Source organism: Leptodactylus fuscus, chromosome 1 (genome assembly GCF_031893055.1).
Source record: "Leptodactylus fuscus isolate aLepFus1 chromosome 1, aLepFus1.hap2, whole genome shotgun sequence".
Taxonomy (NCBI): Eukaryota; Metazoa; Chordata; class Amphibia; order Anura; family Leptodactylidae; genus Leptodactylus; species Leptodactylus fuscus.
In genome coordinates, this window is record NC_134265.1 from 126,986,924 (window position 1) to 127,013,132 (window position 26,209).

A 26,209-nucleotide genomic window follows, 5' to 3' on the forward strand; every position below is an offset into this window, starting at 1 on the left:
CCCTTCTGCTTAATCCATTCCTGTCTTTGGCTCAAAAAAAACACAGCAAAATCTGTAACCAAAGAAGCTGCATTTCTGCGATGTGGGGCCTTAGCCTAAAGGAATCTATCATTTAAATTTTATTGTTTAAAGAAACACTACGTTTTGAAGCAGTGCCTTCTTTCCTCTACCTGTAGCCTCCTCAGGGAGTACAGGGGGTGTACACTTTAGCCACAGAGCACAGTCACGTCATTGTTGGGATCCTTCCAAGCTACAGTCATGTGCCGCCATCTTCTCATAGTTGAGCCTTCCCACTCCCCCCTAATCTTTAAGCTAGTCTTGTCACTAGCATTCCAGAGCCGCTCTGACCTCCTTTCGCACATGCTCCGTGTATCATCTTGGATTTCTGAACAAAGGGTCATACTGTGCATGCTCAGTATGCTCACAGAACTTCAAGAACGTACTGGGCATGCACATTACCCTCGCTTGGTAATCCAAGGAGGCACACTCAGCCACGACATAGTGGCCATGGATACTGCACATGTGCAGGATTTCAAGCAAGAAGGTTGTTGGAGTGGCGCTGGAATGCTAGTGATGAAGACTGGGGGAAGGCTGAACTATGAGAAGAGGGCGGTGCCTAACAGTAGCTAGGCGGGATCACAATTGTGATGCGGCTCTGCTCTGTGGCTAAAGTATACGCCCCCTGTACTCTCTGAGGAGGCTGCAGATAAAGATGCATCTTAAAAACAAAGGTACTGCTGGAAAAGCCTTTAGAAAGGCTACAATACATAGTTTATAATTAATTAATTTTTTGCCAATCATAGATTCCTTTTAAAATATTAAAACCCAATTCATAAATATTATATAATATTAAACATTTTTTACTTACCATTATTTGTACCATAATATGGTATTAAACTCATGGAAGCACAGGGATTATACATAAAAATTTTTTTTTTTTTTTTTACAAAATCTGATACAATAACACATAGCTACCATATATACTCGAGTATAAGCTGAATTTTTCAGCACAGTTTTTGTGCTGAAAAAGCCCCCCTCGGCTTATACTCGAGTCAAGAAAAAAAAAAATGCCCCCGACATCCATTTTTCTAAAAATTAGGTGGTGGAGCGCATAAACGCCAAGTCGAATTCTGGTGCCAGAACATCTGTGCGCTTAAACGTGCAGTTTTTAGCATACAATGTATGATAGAAACTAGCACAGAATGTAAAACAAATCCCCCGTAGTCTATAAGAGAAAAGAACTGTGCAATAAATATTATAAAGATCAATCATTAATTATCTCACAGCAAGAAGTGAACAATCTCGTGTGTATGGGAGCATCCAGACAAGTGTATTACATTACAACTTGTTCCACCAGGAGACTTCTGGCAGCCACTGAATATACAGTATATACACATGCACTCTAAGCTGAGCTGTTCATACATTTGTCCATCATAAACACTGAAAACATAGCTCAATAGAACATCAATGTTAGATTGGGGGTGGCTCCATTCAGGGGTCTCTACTGCTGTAAGCAGAATGTTTCGCTAACTTTTTTTTGACTTTCCAAGAACAGTGGAGTATAGTCAAACAAGCGCCATGTCAGGGATTGCAAAACCTGGACCTTCACTGATCAGATATCGTTGACAGGGATTATTAAAGGGAACCTGTCAGGTGTTTTTTTTTTTTTTTTTTTTTCCTCCTCTAAACTGGCCCCAGCAGAGGTAGCATCAAGTAATGAGGTTTCCTTTGTTAGAGTTAAGTCCTCCATCTTTGTATTTTGGCAGCCATCTTGTAATCTTTCACATATAAACTGTATAAGTATGTATTTTTTCTGCTTAAGTCAAGGAGGCCCTTTGTTAGACTTGAAGGAATGTGATAATGAACATTAATGCATAGGTTGCTAATCATTATCTCTCAAGGGCCTCATTTTGAGAAGATGCAGCTGACTTTGTATATCTCTTACCTCCTTTACATGATATATGGACACATAACCAACAAAAGTATTAATCTTATGGTATCTGGGCACTCTGTCATATTTTATGGTATATGAAGGTCACTTAGAGTGTATAGACACACAGTCTATGGAACATGTCATCTTATCTCTTTTGCCATGATATATACATATAGACAGTCTGGGATGTTAGCTCACACAAGTATTTTGAATCCTTCTTTGTTTCATGGGAAAGTCCATCCCAGTGTGGAAAGCTGTAATGAGATGCAGATTATATCAGGCCTCAGCCAATAGTCATGTGCCAGGCTTATCTTATATCTCTATGACCAATCATGGTATACTAATTAGAATAGCCAAGCCAGCTCTTTGTCTGTAATGTATTTAAACTACCTTTTTCTTATAATAAAATCAGAACTCTTTTGATACACTACCATCTTGTGTCTTTAATAAGTTCTCCAGGCTTAAAAGAAAGATGGCTGCAGTCCATCTAGGCCTGTTAATTAATTATCTAATTAGGACCTCTACAACATACGGAGGGATCCATTGCTGTCCCTATCACCTTTGATGTCCCTCACCCGCTCTGACAGTGAGGGATATGTCAGTCAAGCTTCATAGGTTAGTGCAATGACTGCATGACTAGATGAATCAGTTCCCCAAGGGACAATATAGTCATTACTTTATGCTGCACATGCTGGGACTCAAAATACAAAAAGAGAAACAAAACAAAGACTTCTTGCATCAATTCCATGTGGTTTTCTAGATCTCAGCTTCTTATCATTCATTCTGCTTACTACCGGTGGATAACAATCCGTCCGTGATCACGTGACACAGTTTGTTATAGTCACAGACCAGAAATCAGGCATCTGCCCGGTTACGAGCTGTGCACCTGTGTATTCATCACATGACCATAGAGCGATTTTTACCCACCGGGAATAAGCAGAACGAATTACAGCAAGCAGAACTCTAGAAAACTGTGAGGAACTGAAACAAACTATATTGAAAAATTGTATAACTTTTTAATTATACATATAACAAGATTTGCCTCTCAATATTTGTCTGAAATTGGACAGCCCCTTTAACCACTTCAGTACAGGGCCAATTTCCCTGATTCGGGACCAAACACATTTCCTTTTTTTTCCATTTGCGTATGCGGGTTTGAGGGTTGTAAGATTTTTTTTACTTGGGTTATTTTTTTTGCATATTTTTTTGGTAACATATGGCTTAATTTTTGTTGTTGCACTTTTTATTTATATCTGGGAAAAAATAATCAAAACAATGAAGGAAAACATTTTTCACATTTCATGTTTTTTTTTTTTTATATCTCAAAGTGCCACTATAAAACTTTTTTTTTTTTTAAAAGGCTCAGGCACCCGTCAGAAGCCACAGACAAAAGTGTCGTGTTACAGTAAAGCGCAAATCAAAGACAGCAAATCGCGGTGTTTTACAGTAAGAGCAAAGTGTATGGGATTCTGGTGAATCCCATGCTCATTTTGAGGTAAAAACCGCCGTGCGGACGTGCTGCAATTACCAAAACCAGTGCGGAAGTTTTGGAAATAGCAGCATGTCAAATATACCTATAGAAACGCCAGTGGTTTCCACATAGGTACAATAGTAACAGAAAGTCCGCGGAGGAAAACTCAGCGAACTTTCTGTTTAAAGCACTGCAGGAAGAATTGCGAAGTTGCCGCCATGGTTTTTCCCACCGAGCTTTACTGTTGCGGGACATCCTGTGGGTCCTTCGCCTAAGGCTGAACTAGCACAGACATACACAGTCTTGCTGGAGGACCATTTTAGGGGGGAAAAGGATTGTGATACAGTGCAGTGTTTTGCAAAAGACCCACTTCATATATGATACTAACCATATGGTGTCACATGTACTAAGCAGCAGATGCCCCTAGTATTAACCTGATATTTGCTGAGGTACATACACAAGTTCAGTGACTCATAATTTCCATCATTTGGTTTGTGTTTCTACTGAATATTCTCCTCTCTTCACTCCATATAAGTACATGCCCAGTCTCCAAGATTAACATGATCCCTGTGTGAGACTTATCTGATTGATTCAGAAATAATACATTGAGGCCTGCAGTATGCCAGGACAGTGGAGTTATCTATTCTCCAATTCACTATGTAACTTTGCTCATACAACTAAATAGATAAATTTCATGTTTGCACCACTTTGCGCTATTAGGCCGGGGCCCCACAGGCATGAAACGCCAGGAAAATCACAGCGTTATACAGTATCCGAAAAATGGATGGGATTCATGCGAATCCCATGCCCACTTTGCGTTTGAAAGTGCAGTGTGGACACGATGCACTTTCGGAAATCGCAGCATGTCAATTATATCTATGGAAACGCAGGTGGTTTCCCGTAGATATAATGGTAACAAAGTCCGAGGAGGAAAACGCTGAACTTTCTGTTCGAAGCACTGCAGGAAGAACCACAATGCTTTTCCACCGCGGTTGTTCCCGCAGCGTTTTAGCGTGGCGTTTCCGGCACGTGGGGCCTTAGCCTTAAAAGGATTCTATTCATCAGTGTTTTTTAGATAAAGACATGCTTTAAAAAAAAGCAATTCTACTACTACCTTCTTTTTTTCGATTCTCCCCACCGTTCCGTTGTAATCCTGGTTACTTTATGTAAATGAGCCCACCAAACACCCTGGGTTTTCCCCAGGGCCTCACTATAGAACAGCATACCGAGCAGTATCCCGAGTTCTATAGCAAACTACAACAAAATGGCGCTCGGACATGCGCATAGCTGAACTGTGCATGCCCAAGAATTCAAACGCAGCAGCGCAATCTGGCCAGAAGAACATCCAGGGCGGAGGAGGGCAGATGGAGCACAAGCAAAGAAGGGATGTGAATAAAGGTATGATGTGGGGGGTGTTCGGAGGCCCTGGTGGACGTCCAAGGTGCTCAGTGGGCTGAAAAACTTATAGGCTGTAAGAAGGCTTATACAGTCATAGAACAAACTGCTCAGCCAGACCCTGCACATATTACAACTTTTCATCAGAATAAACTGAACTTGTGACAATTTTTGTCGCAAGTGTGATTTAAAAATTAAACCTGACATCTGTCACTTGTACATCACTGAACTGGCAGACATTAATAAATCTTCCTGAAAAAGGTTGTATAAATATTAGGAAGGAATTCTGATGTCATTAACCCCTTCCAAAGTTATAGTCTACTTATGTAAGCAATCTTGTTAAATTGGAGAGGAAGAAAACAATGAACAGAGTTAAGGTACTTGGTGACAGCAAAGTGATATTCTGATGATGATGGCAAGCCTGCTCCGTTCCAAATATTCAGTATTCTGCTACACTAGAGAAACTCGGAGGACCAGGTTTGCAAGTCTTTGGTAAATTCTGTATAGACCATCACAAAACCAGAAGAATGAGAGAGAAAGAAAATGGTCCAGCAACAAAGCCCAAAGGACCCTACTGACTATAATGGGAATAGCAGGACAGCTCTGGAAATTCAGAACTGTCCTGCTGCCTTGAGCGCCCATTACAAGTGTACAGTTTGCCACCAATAGCAGCTTATTGTGCTTTCTCAATTGAGAACACAGGGTGCATGTGTACGGTGAGGAGGGAGGAACAGTTCTGTGCTGAGTAAGTATTTGACCAATAGCAATCTAAGGTGCACAGCTAGCCCAAGTCCTAACACAGTTCTTTAATTTGCCGAATAAATAAGCAGGAGCATCTTCTCTGCTGTGTTAACAGCATTTACTGATATATATTTTACAGTATATTCATGACCATAGGCAGCAATAGTTTAGACTCATTGATGTCTATGGGAGAGTTTTCTAGACATGTACTCTGTAAAGAGAGAAGAATTAGGTAAGGCATGACATCCTCTGCTTTTAAGTGGCTTTACCAGTTTTCATCTTCTACCATTCACTAGTACTTCAAATTACACATGCTGTGTCTAACAATACACATACAAACACACACACCAACTACAGACATACATACGTCGTCGGAAACCACAAAATTCATTCTCACCATTGTGTCTATGTTGGAAAAAGTCCTAGGACTTTTTGGTTTTTACCATCCCCTTCTGCACCAGGCAGCGGTAGAACTCCTGGATGTACGTGTAAACACATTTCCAGTCCGGTTCTCGCATGCGGACCATATCCTCTGCGTCTAGTAATTGCGGACAGTCAGCGTGCTTCCTAGGGGTGAACAGGCGAGGAGAGGTGGAAAGACAGAGGGGGAACCAGTGAACACAGCCCAGTGGAGGTAGAGAAAGAAAAAAAAAGGAGAGAGACAAGAGAGACATTCATGAGTGGTTTAAACATTCTGGTGCCATTACCATGAACATACCCATGCTGTGCGTGTCCAAGAACCGAAGTGCATGGTTGGAGAGAACAAAAAAAATAAATAAGAACTCAATGGGGTTACAAACAGACCTTGGACAATAACATGGGGTGTGACTGTAGCTGGTGGTGAGGTGGTAGAATGGGGAAACAATTCATGTGAGGTGCAAAAGCCAGAGGGTTAAGAAGTGACACAGATTCTGTTATGAATCTGAGTATATGCAGCATGTGTGGTTGGTGGCTGTACAGGACAACATGTGCAACTAGAAAAACATCTCAATGCAACGTTTGGAGCTGCATTGTAAGAGATACCATTTCCTCTATGGTCATCTCAACATTTTTCTTGGTCAGAATATGGATTCATCCTATAATTTTTACATGCTAGAAATGAACTTTTCAGAAACTTGGAACCACATAAATAAAGTTTCATACTGCATTTGCTGCATTGGATGAACCTACTTACTGATATATATGTTGACCTCATTCTTTTTAGACAAGTCTCACTCCTCTGTCTCCCGTGGTGTTGCAACAACATTCTGTTATGCGACTGACCCCTCTCTCTCTACTTCTGCTGCACTTTGTACTTCCAGTAAAGGGAGTCAGTCATGTGATCGAAAGTCAAAGTGACGGCGGGTAAGGCAGAGGATTGAGACTTCTAATAACAACCCCCCCCCCCATGCACTGCAAACCCGAAAAGAGGGTTATGGGGGGCCAGGATATATATGAAGTAGGCTTATCCAGTGCAGCACTGCAAAACCATTTCCCCATATAACCACTATAACCTCTAAACATTATGGCAATTAATTAACCACTTAACACTTAGATGGGGAGAGGTTCCTTCAAGGTTTAGAATAGGCAGGTTATTCCACATCTATCTCATGATTTTAGAAATGTACTCGTCGGCCACTTGAAGAGTGGGATGACTACCCAGTGAAGCCATATAAAATTTATGTCTGCCTGATAAAAGAAGTATTGATGTAACTGCTTGGCATGTCACGTTTCTCCTTACTAGGAAACAAGAACAATCCCAATTTCAGATTAGCCCTACATGGCTGTGACAAATCACTCGATAGAAGAGTTAAGACATGGGATGAATATCTAGTTTGGCCATCACCAAGTGTTCAAAATGGATAACACCCAGCTCCTCACAAAAGTATCCACTGGGTGGCATTTATCAAGCCTCCTGCGCCTAACTTCTTCTACAGCCATTACTATACCCATATTATAGTCCGCTCAAGGGTCTGATGAACTGGACAGCCAGGATCATAAATCCATATGATGCAGTTAGTCCAAGTTCTAAAACTTGCATCCATAATATAAGCAAATTTTTAAATGTTTTTAAATTTTTATATGTCTAAAACTGCACTAAAATAGATTCCAAGGACACTTTCAGATTAAAACAACTACATCATTTATATAGTTAGAGCAATGTACCCATATTTAGGAATAAGACATGGTATTTAAGCCAAAACAAGGAGATTAGGGATTCATATATACATAAAACAGGGACAATAAAAGGCATCAACATAATATGTGCAGCACAATTCCATATAAATGTATGCACTGTACAAATGTAGAATGTAAATTGAGTATATAACACCAGTTAGCATGCTTAGTACTTGCTTAAGAATGTATTAGCTGCAGAAAAGCCAGAACAGAGAGATAAGAGTTAGTGCCATGGAATAAGCCATCACCAAGCAGAGGATCAGCAGTGAAAACATGGCACAGAAGTGAAGTTCTGTCTACATATAGTGCCACTACTACTATTTACCACCCCAGGGAACTGTCTCATTTCCCCAAATTAAGAAGTACCAAGTCCAATGCAATCCATATATTAGTGTTGTTACTCCAGATACCAATGGACAAAAGAGAAGCATAATAATTAGATGCATTTTCTATACTAACAGCCACAAGAAAAACTAGGAAAAAGTAGTTATCACAAAAAGCAGAAATAAAGCCAGTTAACAATATCAATAAGAGATTTGGGTCAATCTTGTATATGGAAGAAAAAAAGAAATGTTACAGCGCAAAATTAAAAAGGAGAAGTTATAAAATGATAAGCTATGGTACTGGCATCATGAAAAGATATATGCAAACGTCTGCAACGAAGCACAATACTAACCAATCAGATAAACCTCTGCCCCAATAAATCCAGATAACCACCAACTGTGGCATTTTTTTTGTTTTTTCCCTCCCCCATAATTCTCCCCTGAACATATTAACAAAAGTTATATTGCTTGTGCAGAGAAATGCATACGTTGCATAGTCTTTCCTGTGCAATTTGTTGAACATGCCTTTAGAAGAAGAAAATACATATGTAGTCTTATGATGAATAAACCCCTAAGAAATAGAAACTGAGAAATCCTAAAACAAAGAAACGTGCACAAATAAAGCTTAACAGATTTATATAAGAACAGTGACCTATTAGAATACAGCTGCCATTTTCACTAATAATTCTAACGTATTCATAGATTTGACAACAGTAACAGTTATCACTGAAATGGAATATAAAGCAAAGAATTTAATACATACTCTGCAGCAGAGAATGCCAAGTCAAAATTCTGTCTCCTGTTTTGTGGACTAAGCTGGTTGTAGTCAAATGCCTCTGGGAAGAAATTATGGACCAAGGCACAAAACGCCATTCCATCACTCCAGCTGGAAGAAAAGTTTTGGATGTCCACATGCTAGAAGAGAATACATGCCAAAGGTCAGTCACATAAACCCCAAAGACTTAAATGGAGCACTAGGTAAACAGCTTTGATAAGACACACATATACGCACAAAATCCCATGGACATGAACGTGTACACAATTCTCTTATTGATCTAGCTGAATAAAAAAACAGATAGGGCCTTGTACACCCATACTGGGGCAAATGCATCAATGATACTCTACTGTATATAGGAGTTCGCAACAGCAACAAATAAGACTCCAGCAATCCTATTACTAGAGCAGGTTTGCAATAAGTGATCTTATTGGTTCTACTGGTAACACACATTTTGTGTCTGTCTTAGCTCATAATGTTCCAGCTTTGTAACATTGCCTGTGTTACAAAGAAATAAGCTCACTGGTCTACGTTTTATTTTCCTTTTTTTGTTTGTTTTGCGACCAAATTATAATATCCCAACATTGTTTGATCTTCTTTAGATGTAGCCCAACACTTACTTCATAACCTCTAGTTTTTGCTTTGCACCAGTCTAACAACATCTGTTTGATACTGTTGGCATTAGGAACACCAAAGGCTGCAGTCCGTGGGGTGGCAACTTTGGAAAAAGCTGGATTTGATGGACTACAAAATAAAATGGTCATGAAGCATTAGAAATGAAATAGGATACATTTACTTATTAAATCCAAACAAACACAGCTAAGAAATAAATATGAAGTCTCGAGGTCCTTCCTATTTCATTGTCTGAGAGCAACTTGTCAACATAGAAATTTGACAAAGTTTAACTTTTAGGGGTTCAGGTTGAGAAGAGTGCTACATTTGAAATAGGAAGAATATCAGCAGTTTTCAATGAATTATCCTGTAAGATATAGATATAAATAAAATATAGATAAACTGAAAAAAAGGTAAACACACCCATTATTAAAGTGGTTGTTCCATCACAAGGATCCTACCTATACTGGTAGCTTATGTAATTTGAAGACATTTCCTAAATATATTGCTTTAGAAATGCAGCTTTGTTCTCCTGCTATGTGAACTTATTCCTCCCATTGTTTACACAGCGATGCTATAACCATGGACCTATAGGACAAGTGATATCACTCACTAACTGTTAGGCAAGACAGTCAGTTCAGTTAATTGCAGTTTGCTGATAAAGCCCTATCTGTTATCTCTCTATGTAAACACACAGATAACACGGAGCCTGTTCTTTACAAACATATGCATATTATCTAATCTGCATAAGTATTGTGATACTTCACAGTGTCCCATTCAACTAGCTGAGGAAGGGGGGGGGTAGTGGCGGGGAGAAAGATAGAAAGTGAAAAGAAGAGACTGCAGATTTACGAATGGCTACTACAAAAAATTTGCAGACCTGCTAGCACCCCACTTGACATCGATGTTTAATGAAGCGATTAATAAAAAAGAATTCCCAGAAGAGATGCTATCAGCTACACTCATCACTCCCAAAACCGGGCAAAGACCCGATCATCCCAGCGAACTTTCGCCCCATATCGCTCTTAAACACCGATGTAAAGATTTTTGCAAAAATACTAGCTAAAAGATTAGTATCAATAATGCCAACTATCATTCATCCAGACCAGGTAGGATTTATTGCTGGCAGACAAACAACAGATGGTACACGCAGGTTTATAGACCTAATTCAACATGCAGAACTGACCCAAACGCCTTCTCTGCTTCTGGCCTTAGATGCAGAGAAGGCGTTTGATAGAGTGCATTGGTATTTCCTGAAAAAAGTATTGACAAAATTCGGATTTACCGGAAACATCCAAGACGCTATTCTTGCACTTTATTCCAACCCCTCGGGCAGAGTATACAACTCGGGCTATATTTCAGATAAATTTACTATCACAAATGGCACCCGTCAGGGATGTCCATTATCTCCTATCATCTTTGCTTTGATTATGGAACCACTAGCAGAGCATATAAGACAAAATCAAAACATCTCGGGTCTTAAAGTAGGGAAGACCACCCACAAGATTGGCCTGTATGCCGATGACATCATTTTAGCCATTACCGACCCTGTTAAATCCCTCCCTATAATCCAACAAACGCTTAAACTTTTCGGCAACGTGTCCTATTACAAGGTCAATGAAAACAAATCGCATATTCTTAACCTGGGTGTCTCTAACTCTTGCAGAACCAAGCTTTTAACCATGTCTGCCTTTCAATGGAACGAAAAATAGATTAAATACTTAGGTATTAACCTGACATCCCCTAGTTCCATCCTCTATAAAGAAAACTTTCCGCACTTATTAGACACGGTTAAGAAGAAACTGGATTGTTATCACAAACTACCTCTATCCTGGATAGGCAGAATCTCCATCCTTAAAATGTTAGTTCTTCCTATAATTTTGTATCAGCTCAGAACACTTCCAATACACATTCCTATTTCCTTCTTTAACAATATCCAAAAAGCACTAAATAATTTTATCTGGAGCTATAAGAAACCCAGAATTAATATCAACACTATGACTATGTCCTGGAAGGTCGGAGGCATGGGGCTGCCGGACATACGTAAGTACTAGATAGCATCCTTACTAGACCAAGCTAAGTCTTGGTGGCGTCAACCAAAAAACAGATGGTCACAGATAGAAGACTTCTATATTCACGGACACTCCATCCGCCTTCTAACACCAAAGAACGAAGTGGATAACATAACTCTTGCTAAACCCTCCTCCCCTAGCTTATATAGTGTTAAAGCTACATGTAATGCGTGGGTAACTTACTCTAAAATGACTCCAAAGATGGATACAATACCAGTGACCTCTCTGCCAATCCGTTATCTTTACACCATTGTCCCTGATCTTGACCTCACCACATGGGAAGATAAAGGAATCCGAAATATCGCTGACATACTGGATGGTGGTTCCTTGGTTCCTTTTGCATTTCTAACCTCGAAGTTTCATATACCAAATAGAGACTTCTTCAAATACCTACAAATCCGTCACGCCTTAGCGTCTCACCAGTTCACCACCTACACCTTCCCTAGAACTGCCTATCTATTTTTCATGAACTCTAAGAAATCTTCTGGGGGGATCTCACTCTTTTATGGAAATCTCACCACACCCAGTGATGATGCAAAACCTAAATATATTATGCGTTGGGAAACCGACTTGGAACAAGTGTTTGATCTCTCATTATGGCACAAAGCCTTCATGTGGACGAATCGCATATCTAAGGGCATGCACCATATTGAACTGTCTCGTAAGATTCTATTACGTTGGCACATTACGCCCGATAAGCTGGCCAAAATGGATCTAAACTATCCTGATCTATGCTGGAGAGGATGCGGTAATAAAGGTACTTATTTTCACGCCTGGTGGTCCTGCCCTATAGTTCACACTTTTTGGCTTACTGTTTTTTCTGCTCTCAACAACTCACTTAACCTTCACCTAACACCTACTCCAAGTCTAGCACTATGCTTCCTCAACACTGATCTTCTACAAAAACACACTGCTACAGTCGTCTCCCATATTATACTGGCATCTAGAAGCATTATTGCATCTTCCTGGAAAAGTTCAAAACCCCTGCACATCTCCGAAGTCAGAGAAAGAGTTAATGGTGCAAAAGATTTGGAATTAAAATTTGCCTCACAAAAGAAACGATGGTTACTAGAAAAAGAGAAATGGCAACTCTGGAACCCAGCTACTTTCCTCTAATATAGTAACTTTTTGGGTACATTCAAAGCCTTCCTTCCATAGAGTATACATAGGAATATAGACGAGCATATTTGCCTGATATCCCGCTTTTCTTTCCTCCTTTCCACCGAATGTATTACCTTTAAAATTTGGTTAGGACAATCGGAAATATGATTCAATATTGTCCTCTCTTCTTTTTTCACTCACTACCCTACCATACTGTGGTGCTACCACTGTTACACCTTACCCTTGTTATACGGTTTTATATTTCTAAACTGTTGCTATAAATTTCTTGTTTGTGTTCTTAAAAAATATTTTCAATAAAAATAAATTTGAAAAAAAAAAAAAAAAAAAGAAGAGACTGCAGGCAGACTGCTGGACAGTGAGTTTGGAAAACTCCTTTAACATAAGTGAAAAAGCAAAAACATATATGCAAAGTTGAAGAATAGGAACATCTAAATCTCAATACCTTCCACTATCTTTTTCCAGTTTCTCAATCATGGCCTTGCGAGCCTGGTTAGCTGGCGTTTTAGGAAGACTTTGAGTTTTCATGAGCTCTTTCTTCCTTTCAGCTTGCCTCCTCTCCAAGGCAGCCACACCATCATCTTCTCGATCAAAAACACTGCAACACAACAGTTAACATGTTCTAAACATTATTGTTGTTTGTTTATATAGCACCATTAATTCCATGGTGCTTTACCTTTGGGGGTTTACAAACAGTACACAAAATATACAGACAAATATAATACTAACAATGACCGACTGGCACAGTGGGGTAGAGGGCGCTGCCCGCAAGGGCTCACATTCCATGAGCGAAGAGGGATAGAGACAGAAGGTGAGAGGCTGTTCAGATGGCGGTGTGGTGACAGTAGTGTTATTGGAGATTGTAGGCCTTCCTGAATAGATGAGTCTTCAGAGCCTTCTTGAAGCCTGTGATTGTGGAAGTCAGTCTTATGTGTCTTGGTAAGGAATTCCAGAGTATGGGGGAAATCTTGGAGATGGTTGTGTGAGGAGCAGATGAGACCAGAGGAGTAGGAGGTCTTTGGAGGATCTGAGGTTACGTGTGGGCAGGTAGCGGGAGATTAGGTTAGAGATATATGGAGGGGACAGGTTGTGGATAGCTATCTACAGTATGTTAACGTTAGTAACTTGAACTCAATTCACTGGGCAACGGGTAGCCAGTAAAGGGATTGATAGAGCGGTGCAGCCGATGAAGAATGGGGGGGGGGGCAAGGTGAATTAAGTGAGCAGCGCAGTTTAAGGTGGACTGGAGGGGGGCGAGCGTGTTTGATGGGAGTCCATGGAGAAGGGTGTTGCAGTAATCTAACCGCGACATTATGAGGGCATGGTCTAGCATCTTAGCGGTTTCTGGGGTGAGGAAGGAGCAGATTCGATGGATGTTCTTGAGTTGGAGGCGGCAGGAAGTGTTGAGGGTTTGAACGTGCGATTTGAAGGGTAGGCCGGAGTCCAGGGTTATCCCAAGACATCGGACCCATGGGACAGGGGAAAGCATGGTTCTGTTATCTTTGATAGATGGGTCAGGTAGAGGGGCCGTATAAGGGGAGGTGAAGATTATGAACTCTGTTTTCTCCATGTTGAGGTTGAGAAAGCGGGAGGACAGAAAGGAGGCTACGGCCACTAAACAATCTGGAACTCTGATCAACAGAGAGGTAATGTCTGGTCCAGACAGATATATTTGAGTGGCATCGGAGATAACAGGTCGAGGGATGGTGTCTTAAGTATAGGAGTGACTGTGGCATGTTTGAAGGCGGAAGGGAAGGATCCATTGGCTAGGGATAGGTTGAAGAGATGGGTTAGGCCTGGGGTGATGACTTCAGTGAGTTTGGGGATGGGATGTGACTGGATCAGGTCAAGCGCGCAGGAGGCGAGGTGGGATTTGGAGATTAGAGTGGAGAGCTTTTCGTCAGTGATGGTGGAGAAATAGGTTAAGGATGAAAAGCCCCGAGTAGTTGGGAAGAATGTGAGAACTGCCTCTTTATAACTGAGGAAATCCTCCTGGGAGTGGCTTTTCTTCCAGAAGTGTTCTGCAACCCGTGAGGGACATCTCAGTATTTTATTCAGGTTGGTGTGCCAGGTTTGTCTATTGATCCGTCAGGCTCTGGTGTTTGTGAAAGGGCTGAGGTAATGGTGGTATTATAGAAAGCGGCAGTGGCGTCTGTAGTCCAGTTTATTGCATGTGGAGCGGGTGTTCCATAGTGCACCGGAGAGAGCAGGAGTGAATAAGATTTGCCGGAGTGGCCCAGGATTAGGAGGTATGTCACCAGAAGTATTATGCATATATTAGGTCAATAATAAAGGAGATATAAAATGAGATGTTCTGCAAATTTAAGCAACAAACTGGTGATGACCTGAAAAACCATGCCCTCAATAGAAACAATAGTCTTTCCTTATCATGCTTACACAGTCTTTATCGAGTCATATGATCACAACATGGGCTCTTTTTCTAGGAAGATTTGCTGTGGGGCCTCAGATTTATCAAGGTCTTGGCAGCCTATTCTTCTGCCAACCTGCCTCCCTTTCCCTCCCAATCTGTTCCCTTTAGGCCTCTCTTGCATACAACTCAGTTGGGTCACCATGCCCCATTACCTCTCTTATTGTTATCAGCCGCAGTTTGTGTAGCTTTCAGGATCTGTGCTGATATCATCCTTTGAGTCTAAGGTATTGGCTGGTATATAGCTTTATAAGATCTATCGTGTCTTGGGGATACGGGTGCTAGACATGTATGATGACATCAGCACTAGCAGATATTGAATCTACTTTGATGATAATCTTCTGGACTTCATTTTAGACTTTTTTTTAATAAACAAAAATGCCAGAGCGTTGCTTTAATAATTATGCTAAGCAAGTGCTAGAAATTTAACAACTGATTCAGTAATAAGGAAACTGAAATCTTTGGAAGATGTACTTTGTCAAAGTGTCATAAGTGACTGAACTTACTATTACAGAGCAATAGCTGACTAATGGAAAAAAAAATACTTTTTAATAATTTTTTTTTTTTTTTTTTTTTTTTTTTTTTTATAGATTTGCTGATTTTTGATTCTAATGTGTATGAATTTCTTTTGAAAGAACATTGAGCCAGCATAGTTAAAACATTTCATAATGAAAAATCAGAGCTTTACCTTCCAACCTTCTTAGATGTAGCGCTAAATGAAGACTTTGTCTGAACAAGCGTTCCTCCATCTGCAATTATAAATTGTCCTTAAGTATATTGATGAAACCGTGTCGAGTCAGGACCAGTATACATGTGTGGGATAGACATTTTTAACCATGGTTTTATACAGCCAATAAAAAGGAAAGGGGGTAACAGGATTTTTTTTAAAAAAATTTTTTTAATGGTAGGCAGGTAGCTGGCCCCTGCTTGGATCAGCTATTCGATGTTGAATCCCATAACTATACTGCACACAGCAAAAGAAGTTGACTTTGGGTGCCACCGAAGTGAACAGATGCTGATCTGCAGTGACGCAGAACCATCTACTTTTGGATATGTGCTGTGTATAGTACAAGACTGGATATATCCCTGAACAGCTGATCTGTGTGGGCACCAGCTATAGACCCCCACTGATCAGATATTTGTGGTCAATCCTAGGGATAGGCCACAAGGTAAATATCCTGGCCAACCTCTTAAACAACAGAATTACTCAATACAAGATTACACAAGAGTCATTTTAGGATTTTTATATAAAGCTGAGTCAATAAGAAAGGTGGAAAACTTAAAATTCCCAAAGATTCCTTCTTAAAGAAAGAGCAGTGAATTGTGGAAGCATGAAATAACTTATAAAAACACAAATCAAAATATGTTGCTGTCTATTAGAATTGTGACAATATTAAACGTAGAATCCATGATATAATTTTTCTTTCATTTATAAAGTCTAATATGGTACCGTATTTTCTTGTGTATAAGACGACTTTTTAACCCCCCAAACTTTTCTGAAAAGTTGGGGGTCGTCTTATACGCCGGGTATAAGGTGGGGCAGGGGGTGGAGGAGCGGGATCGCAACCTTCCTGTCGCCACTGGCTTCCTGCAGTGGCAGGAATGGAGCGATGCTGCAGCCCCGGCCTCCACCGGGTATGTAAAGCTAATGGCGACCGCTCCGCTATACGCGGAGGCCCGATGCTAATGCCGGCAATCAGAATGTACTCCGATTCCAGGCATTAAAACTTAACCCCCCTCCCGTCCACAAAGTGTAAAAACACCCCCCGGGCCGGCCGCGCCCCCCCCCGTCCCCATACCTTTAAAGTTGCAGGCTGGCTCCTGTGCGGCGAGGTTGGAGGAGCCAACCTGTTCCAGTGACAGATGGGAGCCTACTGAAGGCTCCCAGGCCTGTCATAGCAATATTACTATCGTGGATAGTCTGACCAGCCGTGATAGTAATGTACAGAATCTCCCATACACGGCAATACACTGGGTATGGGTAGTAAAGCAAACTGCTGGCAAGCTGCCGCCTGTCCAGTTTCTCCGGGGTTTAGGACTGAAATGCCAGGGTGGACAGCAGTGGTAGTGTGAACCCTCCTTTACATAAAAGATGGTTCGGGACTAGAGATGAGCGAATAGTATTCGAAACTATAGTTTCGAATACCTCGCTCTATAGGAATGAATGGAAGCGGCCGACGCTGGCTCTTAACCCCTTGGTGTTTATTCATTCCTATGGAAGCAAGGCATTCGAAACTATTCGCTCATCTCTATTCGGGACTGGAAAGCAAATAAAAAAAGCATTAAAAAAAAAAAAAAAAAAAAAAAGAGTATGCCAAGGTGTAAGTATGTATTAAAAAGAGGTACCCAACAGAAGAGGGGTAGTCTTATACGGTGAGTATATCCCAAACTCTATATTTTAACTGGAAAAGTTGGGGGTCGTCTTATACGCCCAGTCGTCTTATACGCCGGAAACATACGGTATTTGAAAAATACACAAGGTTGAAAAGCAATTCTGCTACATTAAAGGCAATTTAGTCGAGTCCTGATTTTCATGAAACTATGACATAATTTGAGCTGAGTTTTGCATTAATTTATCTACTTATTTCCATCAGTCATCTATAATCTGGTTTTATTTCTATGGATAAAATAGCCTTTGAGAGCAAAACCAAAATTCACACAAAAAAAAAAAAAAAAAAAAAAAAAGGACCTGTGATATCCCACAGTTGTAATACAGTACATAAGAAACTTTAATAGTGGCTGTTTCACAAAGTCTGGAAAGCAATTAGCCCTTGTAAGAAGTCATTCAAATAGAACATAAATAGCATTATAGGATATTGTATATACTCACTCTCTGATCGCTTTACATAACTGGCCTCAACAGTCGTGGTTCTTGATGTTTTGCTGCCATCATCTGTAGAACACAATAATATTCATATTTTAGAGATTTAAAAAGCCAATTTTGCTTCACATCAGATACAACTAAACCTGCTGCTGCATTTTGGGAGAAATGAAGTAGAACGTGCATTACGAAATGCAATATTTTAGGTGACTATGTTAGACAAGTGATAGCATGAAAACTACAACTTGTCTCCCATGTGTAAGCAGGTCAATACATACATCCTAGATTTAACCCCTATCTCCTCATAGAATGTAAGCTCTTGTGAGCAGGGCCTCACTACCACGGTTTGAGAGGTTTATTTCTTTGTCATATTGTATGTCTCATACTGTCTGTTCATGTGTTCTCTGATTTGTAAAGTGCTACAGAATATGTTGTATATAAATAAAGTTATTATATTCTTTGAGTGCTTTTATTATGGTCATTTTACTAAGATTCTACTTTTTGTCTACAGAAAAACAAGTGCAGACTTATTCCAGATTTCAGACATAAATGCACAGAACACGATAAATGCATGTACATGCCTATAATATTGCACAAGCGTGGCAGATCATGAGAGACTGTCTGAAGCAGGCAACCTCTTGTAAAGCACATTTCTATAGGTACTGTATATACTCGAGTATAAGCCGAATTTTTCAGCCCAGTTTTTGTGCTGAAAAAGCCCCCCTCGGCTTATACTCAAGTCAGCAAAAAAAAAATAAATATATATATATTTTTTTTTTTTGGAGGGTGAGGGGGGTTTTATGACCAGCCACAATATCAATGTATAGAATCTCCCATAAAATAGTGCAAAAAATAAAAAAAAATAAAAGTTCTTAATCCCTCCTTTCCCTAGAATACATATAAAAGTAGAAAATGACTGTGAAACACATACACATTAGGTATCCCTGTGTCTGACAGTGCCCGGTCTACTGAATATAGGGGATCTGCAGTCCTGTTCCATCGGGAAGGGGTTAATAGGAGCACTGCAGATACCCTATATTCAGCCAGGCTGAATTCCAAGTGGGGGAAAAAAAAAAAAAAAAAACAGTCCTCAAGCTCAGGGAAGGGGCAGACAGACAGACAACCAAAACACCCCCTCCCCTTCCCCAGCATCTACTGCACCCAAAAACTACGACCATTTTAATTTTTGAAATTTTCCAGTAGCTGCTGCATTTCCCCCCCTAGGCTTATACTCGAGTCAATAAGTTTTCCCAGTTTTTTGTGGTAAAATTAGGGGGGTCGGCTTATATTCGGGTCGGCTTATACTCGAGTATATACGGTATATTCCTAATAAGCAAACAGTGTCTGTATCACTGCCCACAGGCAACCTCCAATATTGGGTATTAATAAAATAAGGCAACAAAATTTAGTCCTACTACAGAACAACCATAGATGGAGACTATTATGTTACTTGTTGCATAAAGAAACATCAGGTATGGCATGTTGACACTTCAATACTTACTTGACTGCACCAACCTCTGCGTTTTAGTTATGGTGCTAATGGCTGAGCCATGATTTGTGGTTTCAGTCTGCCGTAAGCTTGTCTCTGTGCTCCGTGCCATCCTGGACTCCCTTTCCTTGTTCTTTAGTTCCTGTAAGCGTTGCTCCCTTTCTTTCTCCCGTTGTTCTAGCATGAAGTCAAAACGTTCAATAAAATATATGCAATACAAATACTGTAATTTATATAGGAAACTAAGTTTAGCACTGCAATTCCAGACACCTCAGAGCATTTTATCACACGGAAAATATTAAAGCATACCTAAACTTTCAGACAATGTTTGATTTTCTGGTAGTATGTGTGTCATTAATAAATTTTGAACTATATTAGAGATCCTATCATAGAAGCCCTTTTTTCTTTTTTTTTCTTTTATGAGTAACACGCCGGAATAGCCTTAAGAAGGGCTATTGCTCTCCTACCTTTCGTTGTCCTTTCCGCGCCGCCATTCACCTACAATCCCAGTTTTTGTCAGTATGCAAATGAGTTCTTTCGCAGAACTGGGGGCGGGCCCCATCGCTCAAACAGCACTGGGGCGGCCCCCAATGCTGCGAGAGAACTCTCTCCAGCGCCGCCTCCATCTTCGTCAGCAGCATCGTCTTTGTCCTCTTCTTCCGGTGCAGGTTTCCGACTTCTAGGCCTCGGGCCTTAGGCAGAGCAGACTGCGCATGCCCACAGGCCACGGGAATATGGCCACTTCCAATACTGTGCAACAGGCCATTTTCTTGTGGCCTGTGGGCATTGTGCAGTCTGCTCTGCCCAAGGCCCGAGGCCTAGATGTTGGAAACCTGCGCCGGAAGAAGATAACGAAGATGACGATGCTGACGAAGGTGGAGGCGGCGCTGGAGAGAGTCCTCTCACAGCATTGGGGTCGCCCCCCGTGCTGCGAAAGAACTCATCTGCATACCGAAAAGAACCGGGATTGTAGGCGAACGGTGGCACGGAGAAGACAACGAAAGGTAGGAGGTGAATAGCTGTTCTTAAGGCTATTCTGACGTGTTACTCATAAAAAAAGGGTTTCTATGATTGGATCCCTTTAACAAATGTTGACTCCTTTGCGTGAAATCCTTCATTTTCTTCACGCTTTCCCTTCCTTCCTTCTCTAATGAATGCAGTCTCCTTTACTTATTGTATGCAGAGTACAGAACTGTGTGAAATGAAGAGAAAATGAGGGTGGGGAAGGGTAATCTTGCTTTTGGAGTCATATGAAAGAGGAGATCCTCTCTTTCATGACACTAAGGTTGCAACTTTATCATTTCCAGAGATATCACTGGTTGAAAACTGTTGGATACTGTATGCAGTTACATATAAATATCCCATTCTTGACTGTTTTTAACCAGTGATCTCTCTGCAAAACAAAGGTAGAACTGCACTTCTCCTCTTTCAGATGACACCAAAAGAGAGTTTCTACATTTTATAATGACTGAGATATAACTGTTGGAAGTGACCCTCTCCCACCCTCATCTTCACTTTACAGCCTCATACTCCGTATACAGTGAGTAAGTGAGAAGCAGGGGAAAGCTATCAATAGAGAGGCAAAGGAAAAAGTATAAAAAAAAAAAAAAAAATTAAAAAAAAAAAAAAAAAAAGAAGAAAGCTTTCACAGAAAGGTGCCAAAATTTGTTAACCTTTATTTCAAAATTAATGACACAAAACTTGCCAAAATCAAAAGTCCTCTTGAAAATTTAGTTATGCCTTAACATCGCAATTCTGTAGAGGAAGTTTCATTTTACAAACTGAGTTGAGGGGATATCGTCACTCCATAGGGAGAGACCACCAATTAGGTGTGTGGAGTCTTATTAAGCCATGAGCGCTCCACTGTGCAAAGGAACATGGGAAGAATATGCAAATCTGAGTTCCATGATGTAATTAGGAAGCCAGTGCCTCAGGCATGTACACCAATAGAGGGCGGTGACTGAGAATGTGCAAGTCTATCTTCCATGATGTAGTTAGGAAGACAGAGCCTCAGTCAAGCAAACCAATAGAAACAGCTGTCCTTGGCTGAGGGACTACCTGGTAAAATCCCAACATCATTGCAAACAAAGGCCTCTGAGAAGGTCGGCATGATGTTAAAGGGAGTGCCCTCTATAGGTTTGCTTGACTGAGGCTCTGTCTTCCTAACTACATCATGGAAGATAGACTTGCACATTCTCAGTCAGCGCCCTCTATTGGTGTGCATGCCTGAGGCACTGGCTTCCTAATTACATCATGGAACTCAGATTTGCATTTTTTACAAACTGCTGGGGGAATTTTCTGCATTTTCACTGTGAATATCCATCAAAGTATCTATCGGATGTAAAAAATGTCATCATGCACCATTAAAATGTATACAGTACCTCTTTTTCTCTGTCGTAGCTCCCTCATTGCTGTTCGGATTACCCTCCTCTCTTCAAAGTCTGTTGTGGCGTCCAGCTGCAAAATACACAATCCCACACCCCATACATAAATAAAGAGATTCCAATATACTCCCATGCCCCTATACAGCTTGGGACTAATCCACAGATCTGTGTCAGCCTCACCATCTTATCAAGAACATCCTCATCTTCTATACCGCGCAGCTCTTCAGCTGTCACTTTCGCTTTTTTCTCTTGCACAACCTTGACACTTTCAGTGGTGCTTGGCAAAAATACTTCAACTTGCTGATTTCCCTGCTGTGGTGGTTCTGGCTCAACCTACAAGACAGAAGGCCATCACGTCAGGTAAGGTAATACTACATTTATTATATAAAACACCCAGAAATTAACACCATATTTATTAAATATAAAATCAAATATGGAAATGAAAGCAATAAAACCTAAACTGGGGGAAATTTATTTGCCAAACATATTTCTATTATCTAACCCCAAAAAGAATATGGGAACACACAGTACATACCAAAAAATAAAAAGAATTTTATTATAAATAATTAGCAATGACAAAATATATAGATAGGAGAAGACAAACTAGGGTCACTGTAACAACGGTAACAACAGTGACCCTGATGCCAAGCCCTCACTCCCTATGATCTATCAGAGAAAACATACCAATAATATAGCAAAATGTTATAAATAACTGAGACACATATAATAATATATAATGAACAATTCAATATAAAATGGTATAGATATAAAGCCCACGGTTTGGTAAATATGTGTAAAGATGTTAAGCCATAAACAATAAATGTACAAGCAACAATAATGATCATAAGGTAACATAGGAGAGGCAAAACAAACACATACCCAGAGTCATGATGATAAATATGAGATGGATATGGAGCTAAATACACAGCACAGGGAGGGAATAAAGCTCACACCCGACGCGTGTTTCGCCAGGGGAGTGGCTTTGTCAGGAATGGACTATAGATGACACTTACATACAAGAGTCTTTACGTGAGCAGTCTGAGAAACATTGAGATGGGTGTCCTCCACTGACTGACTTTTCCCTCATAAGCAATGATGTACCCCTAAGTTTTTCTATATAGGAGTATTGCTTCTGGAATTTTACCAGTCACCATAAAATGTATTCCATGTGTCAGTTCCTCACCAGTTATCTTGCTGCTTCTATCTCTATACAGTATACCACTCTAGGGCAGTTATATGGTAAAGTGAATGAATGACATGCTATCTCAATTTAAAGGATTGTTTCAGTTCATTTTTATTGATAACCCATTTTCAGAATAGGTCACCGATAAAAGATCAGTGGGGGGTACGACACCCAGGACTGCTGGTGACCAGCTGTTTGAAGAGCCTGCAATACTTGTGAGAGTCTGATAATAGCGGTGAATGGGAGAGACTGAATACAGTCACCATGATAAAATTGTCTGAGCTGCCTCACACAAGTCTAGGACAGAAACTGCTGTCACAATTATGATGGATGACTAGATGTGCTCCTGTCACACAGCTATAAAGAAGGAGATGAGAATGCAGCCTCCCCCTAGTCACAGTGTCCTAAGAGTACAAAGAGGTGGCTCCAGATGACCATATAGTTCAGTGCTCAGTTTACTTTTCATTTTCCCACATCTCTGCTTGTATGACATTAAAAGGGTATTACCAACTCCCACCTCTGGAAACCACATCTACTTCCAGAAAGGGATCCTACCTGGAGGTAGTCTCTCCATTCAACAGTACAGGACTTAAAGGGGTTGTCCTATCACAAGGATCCTATCTATACTGCTTGCTAATGTGAATTTAAGACTTTTCCTAAATACACTGCTTCAGCAAAACTGCTTTGTTTGTTCACTATCTTACTTTATTCAATTCATTATTGACACAGCCCTGACTTATCTGCTCAAAAGTCAAGTTATGTATCTGCTGCTCTCAGGGGGGAGGGAGGAGGGGCTAAGTGCAGGGAGCCAGCCTGTGTATCTAGCTATTCCTGTGTCTACACTACATGACCTAGCTCCCTGCTCTCAGATAGGGGAGAGGAGCTGCTTTCATTTCTGAACTGTCTTCTGTTCTCCCAGTTATCAGGCTAGCTAATTCAATTGTGTTCATTATAGCAGAGACAGGCAGTCTCTGTATGTAACACAGAATGGAGTTGCTGCTGCCTGTACTTCATAGTCCAATATGGGTGGGCGGAGCTACACGCTAATTTGGGGGCGGAGCTAATTGGCAGCTGTAAAACCCCGCCCACCAAATGATGCAAGAAACCAGGAAGAAAGAAGATTTTACAGCAGTAAAGACTGGTGAGTATGTGACGTGGGAATACCCCTTTAAGGGCTCGTTCACATCAGCGTTGCCCTCTCCGTTCTGCAGGTTTCCGTTTCCTGCATAAAACAGAGGCAGGATACGGAAACCTGCAGGATTCTCTCTCACCCATTCATTTGAATGGGTGAGAGAGATGTCCGGCCGTGAGCGGCAGTGAGCGTTTTGCGCTCTCCGTCGCGAAACCGGGTTTTTTAATCTGGACACGGCCGGACCCGGTCTGTGCTTTGCGTCTTCTGGCATGCAGAAGACGGAAAGCACAGAACGGAAAGTAGAACGCAGGTGTGAACCTAGCGTATGACAACCAAAACTCCCATGCAAGTGACTTGAATAAGCAAGGCTCTCATTCCATAGTGGCTGCAAATGGGCCTGGTCCTTGAGGCAGATCTCAGAGGTGGGCTCTGAACTGATCAGACACTCATAGTATAGCTTCTAACCACAAATTAAGATGGGAATATCTTTTAAAATAAAACAACTATGTTGCTAAACCAGACATTAGGCAGTCATTGAAATAGCTGTGCAGTTTGATCACTCCTATGAGCATTGCTTCCGCAAATACCCCTAATTAACAGCTTGGGAAGGAAGAGGGGCACCCTATAAGGTTTTATTCACATGTGCAGCTAAGTCAAAGCCAGGACTGGAGCTGAAGATATAAAGTTAAATCTAATACGGTGCTAAATGTTTTGTGGCCACTCCTGTATTTGGCAAGAATAACCCCCCCCCCCCCAAAAAAAAAAAAACAAACAAAACAAAACAAACAAAACAAAAACAAAAAACAAAAAAAACAACAACATCTAAAATATGTGTGATCTCATCCTGATGCCAAGACCAAGCATAGCAAAAACACAGTTGAATGTCTGCGGCTGAAATCAGGTGATTTTTTTACTGTTACTCACCTGCAGACCTCTCTCCAGCTCACCTGACCACCACAACCTATAGCTTTCAACATTTGCATTGAAAAGCAGGGGCCTCGCGTTGTGAAAACACTGCCTTTTACTGTGCCTGTAAAAGTGGAGGAGATTCTGGCTAATCCCATCCACACATTGCAGAAAACAAGCCACAGTGAAAATGCTGTTTTCCAAAATTGCAGTATGTCAATTATACATACAGGAAATGCTGGTGTTTTTAATATAGGTATAATAGGGGCAGAAAGTCCGCAGAAGAAAACTGTGCAGACTGAAAAACGTGTTTATTTTGCAGTAATTTGCAGTACCTAAAGGTTGAAATTTGCAGGAATATTTGACATGCTGCACTTATTATTATTATTATTTAACTTTAAAGCAGCATGTATATAGGAGTTGTCAAATTCCATCTACTACGGAGTCTAACCAGCGACAATTTCAACCCATCTTTCAAGCCTTAGAGAGTTACGGTAATAAATAAAGTCCACCATATATATCTTTGGCTGAGAAACATTTGAAAAGGGTCTCACTCTAGAGGACCCAACATGTCTGGGTATTACAAGGATGGCCTGCATACTTTCAGCTGACAGCTAGATTCGGTTTCCGCTTTATATTACAATCCAGTCCTTGGAGTGGGGAGGAGGGTGTCACAGCAGTAGGACACCCATCAATAAGTTCATTGACTGGGAAGGCTAACAAAAAGCATTAAAAAGGGGTATTCCTGTCAGCCAGTCATGGTGACTTCCTAACCACCAGCCAGTAGGTGCAAAAACAGACAAGCAGGCTGTGCTACGCTGCTCCAGAGTGCTGTGATCCAGTTTCGGTACTCCTATTCACTTCCTAAAAGGTGGGACAAGCAGCCATCAGACTTATATGGCATATAATATGGATATGAAACACTACTTGGCCTATCCAGCTTGTAATGTAAAGATGTCTAAATTAAACTCCTTCATGGCAGCTGGAGAATGCTTTCCATTTGTCACAATTCTTCATCACATGTGTTAAAACATTTCACTTGTGACAATATGAATACGGCCGTAGTTAAGCTCTCTGTAGGATGTGAAACCAGAGTATACAATGGAGGATTTGGATGGATGAGTTGCTAGTGAACCACACAAACACATAGGAATTTGCCTGGCACCTGATCCAAACAGCTATATCAGGACACAGCATGTTACTGAACAAGTCACAGCAATGCACTAGAGGCTATAAAGGAGAACTGTACTTATTCTCCATGATGGTGA

At 40.8% G+C, this 26,209-nt stretch overlaps 1 protein-coding gene across 2 annotated transcripts in view; it reads right to left on the reverse strand.

The window, feature by feature from the left end:
- The window catches only part of SMTN (smoothelin), a 102,706-nt gene that overhangs the window by 6,573 nt on the left and 69,924 nt on the right, over positions 1-26,209 (reverse strand). Inside the window, exons 11-19 of one of the 2 annotated variants that reach the window (XM_075276647.1) lie at positions 21,901-22,053; positions 21,718-21,793; positions 19,349-19,513; positions 17,857-17,919; positions 15,715-15,775; positions 13,044-13,196; positions 9,416-9,539; positions 8,784-8,935; positions 5,938-6,107 (exon numbers count right to left, since the gene is read on the reverse strand). In XM_075276647.1, coding sequence (XP_075132748.1) covers positions 5,963-6,107; positions 8,784-8,935; positions 9,416-9,539; positions 13,044-13,196; positions 15,715-15,775; positions 17,857-17,919; positions 19,349-19,513; positions 21,718-21,793; positions 21,901-22,053 — 1,092 coding nt within the window. In that variant the 3' untranslated portion in view covers positions 5,938-5,962. The remainder of the gene's footprint in view (positions 1-5,937; positions 6,108-8,783; positions 8,936-9,415; positions 9,540-13,043; positions 13,197-15,714; positions 15,776-17,856; positions 17,920-19,348; positions 19,514-21,717; positions 21,794-21,900; positions 22,054-26,209) is intronic. The other variant, XM_075276646.1, reaches the window with a different exon arrangement.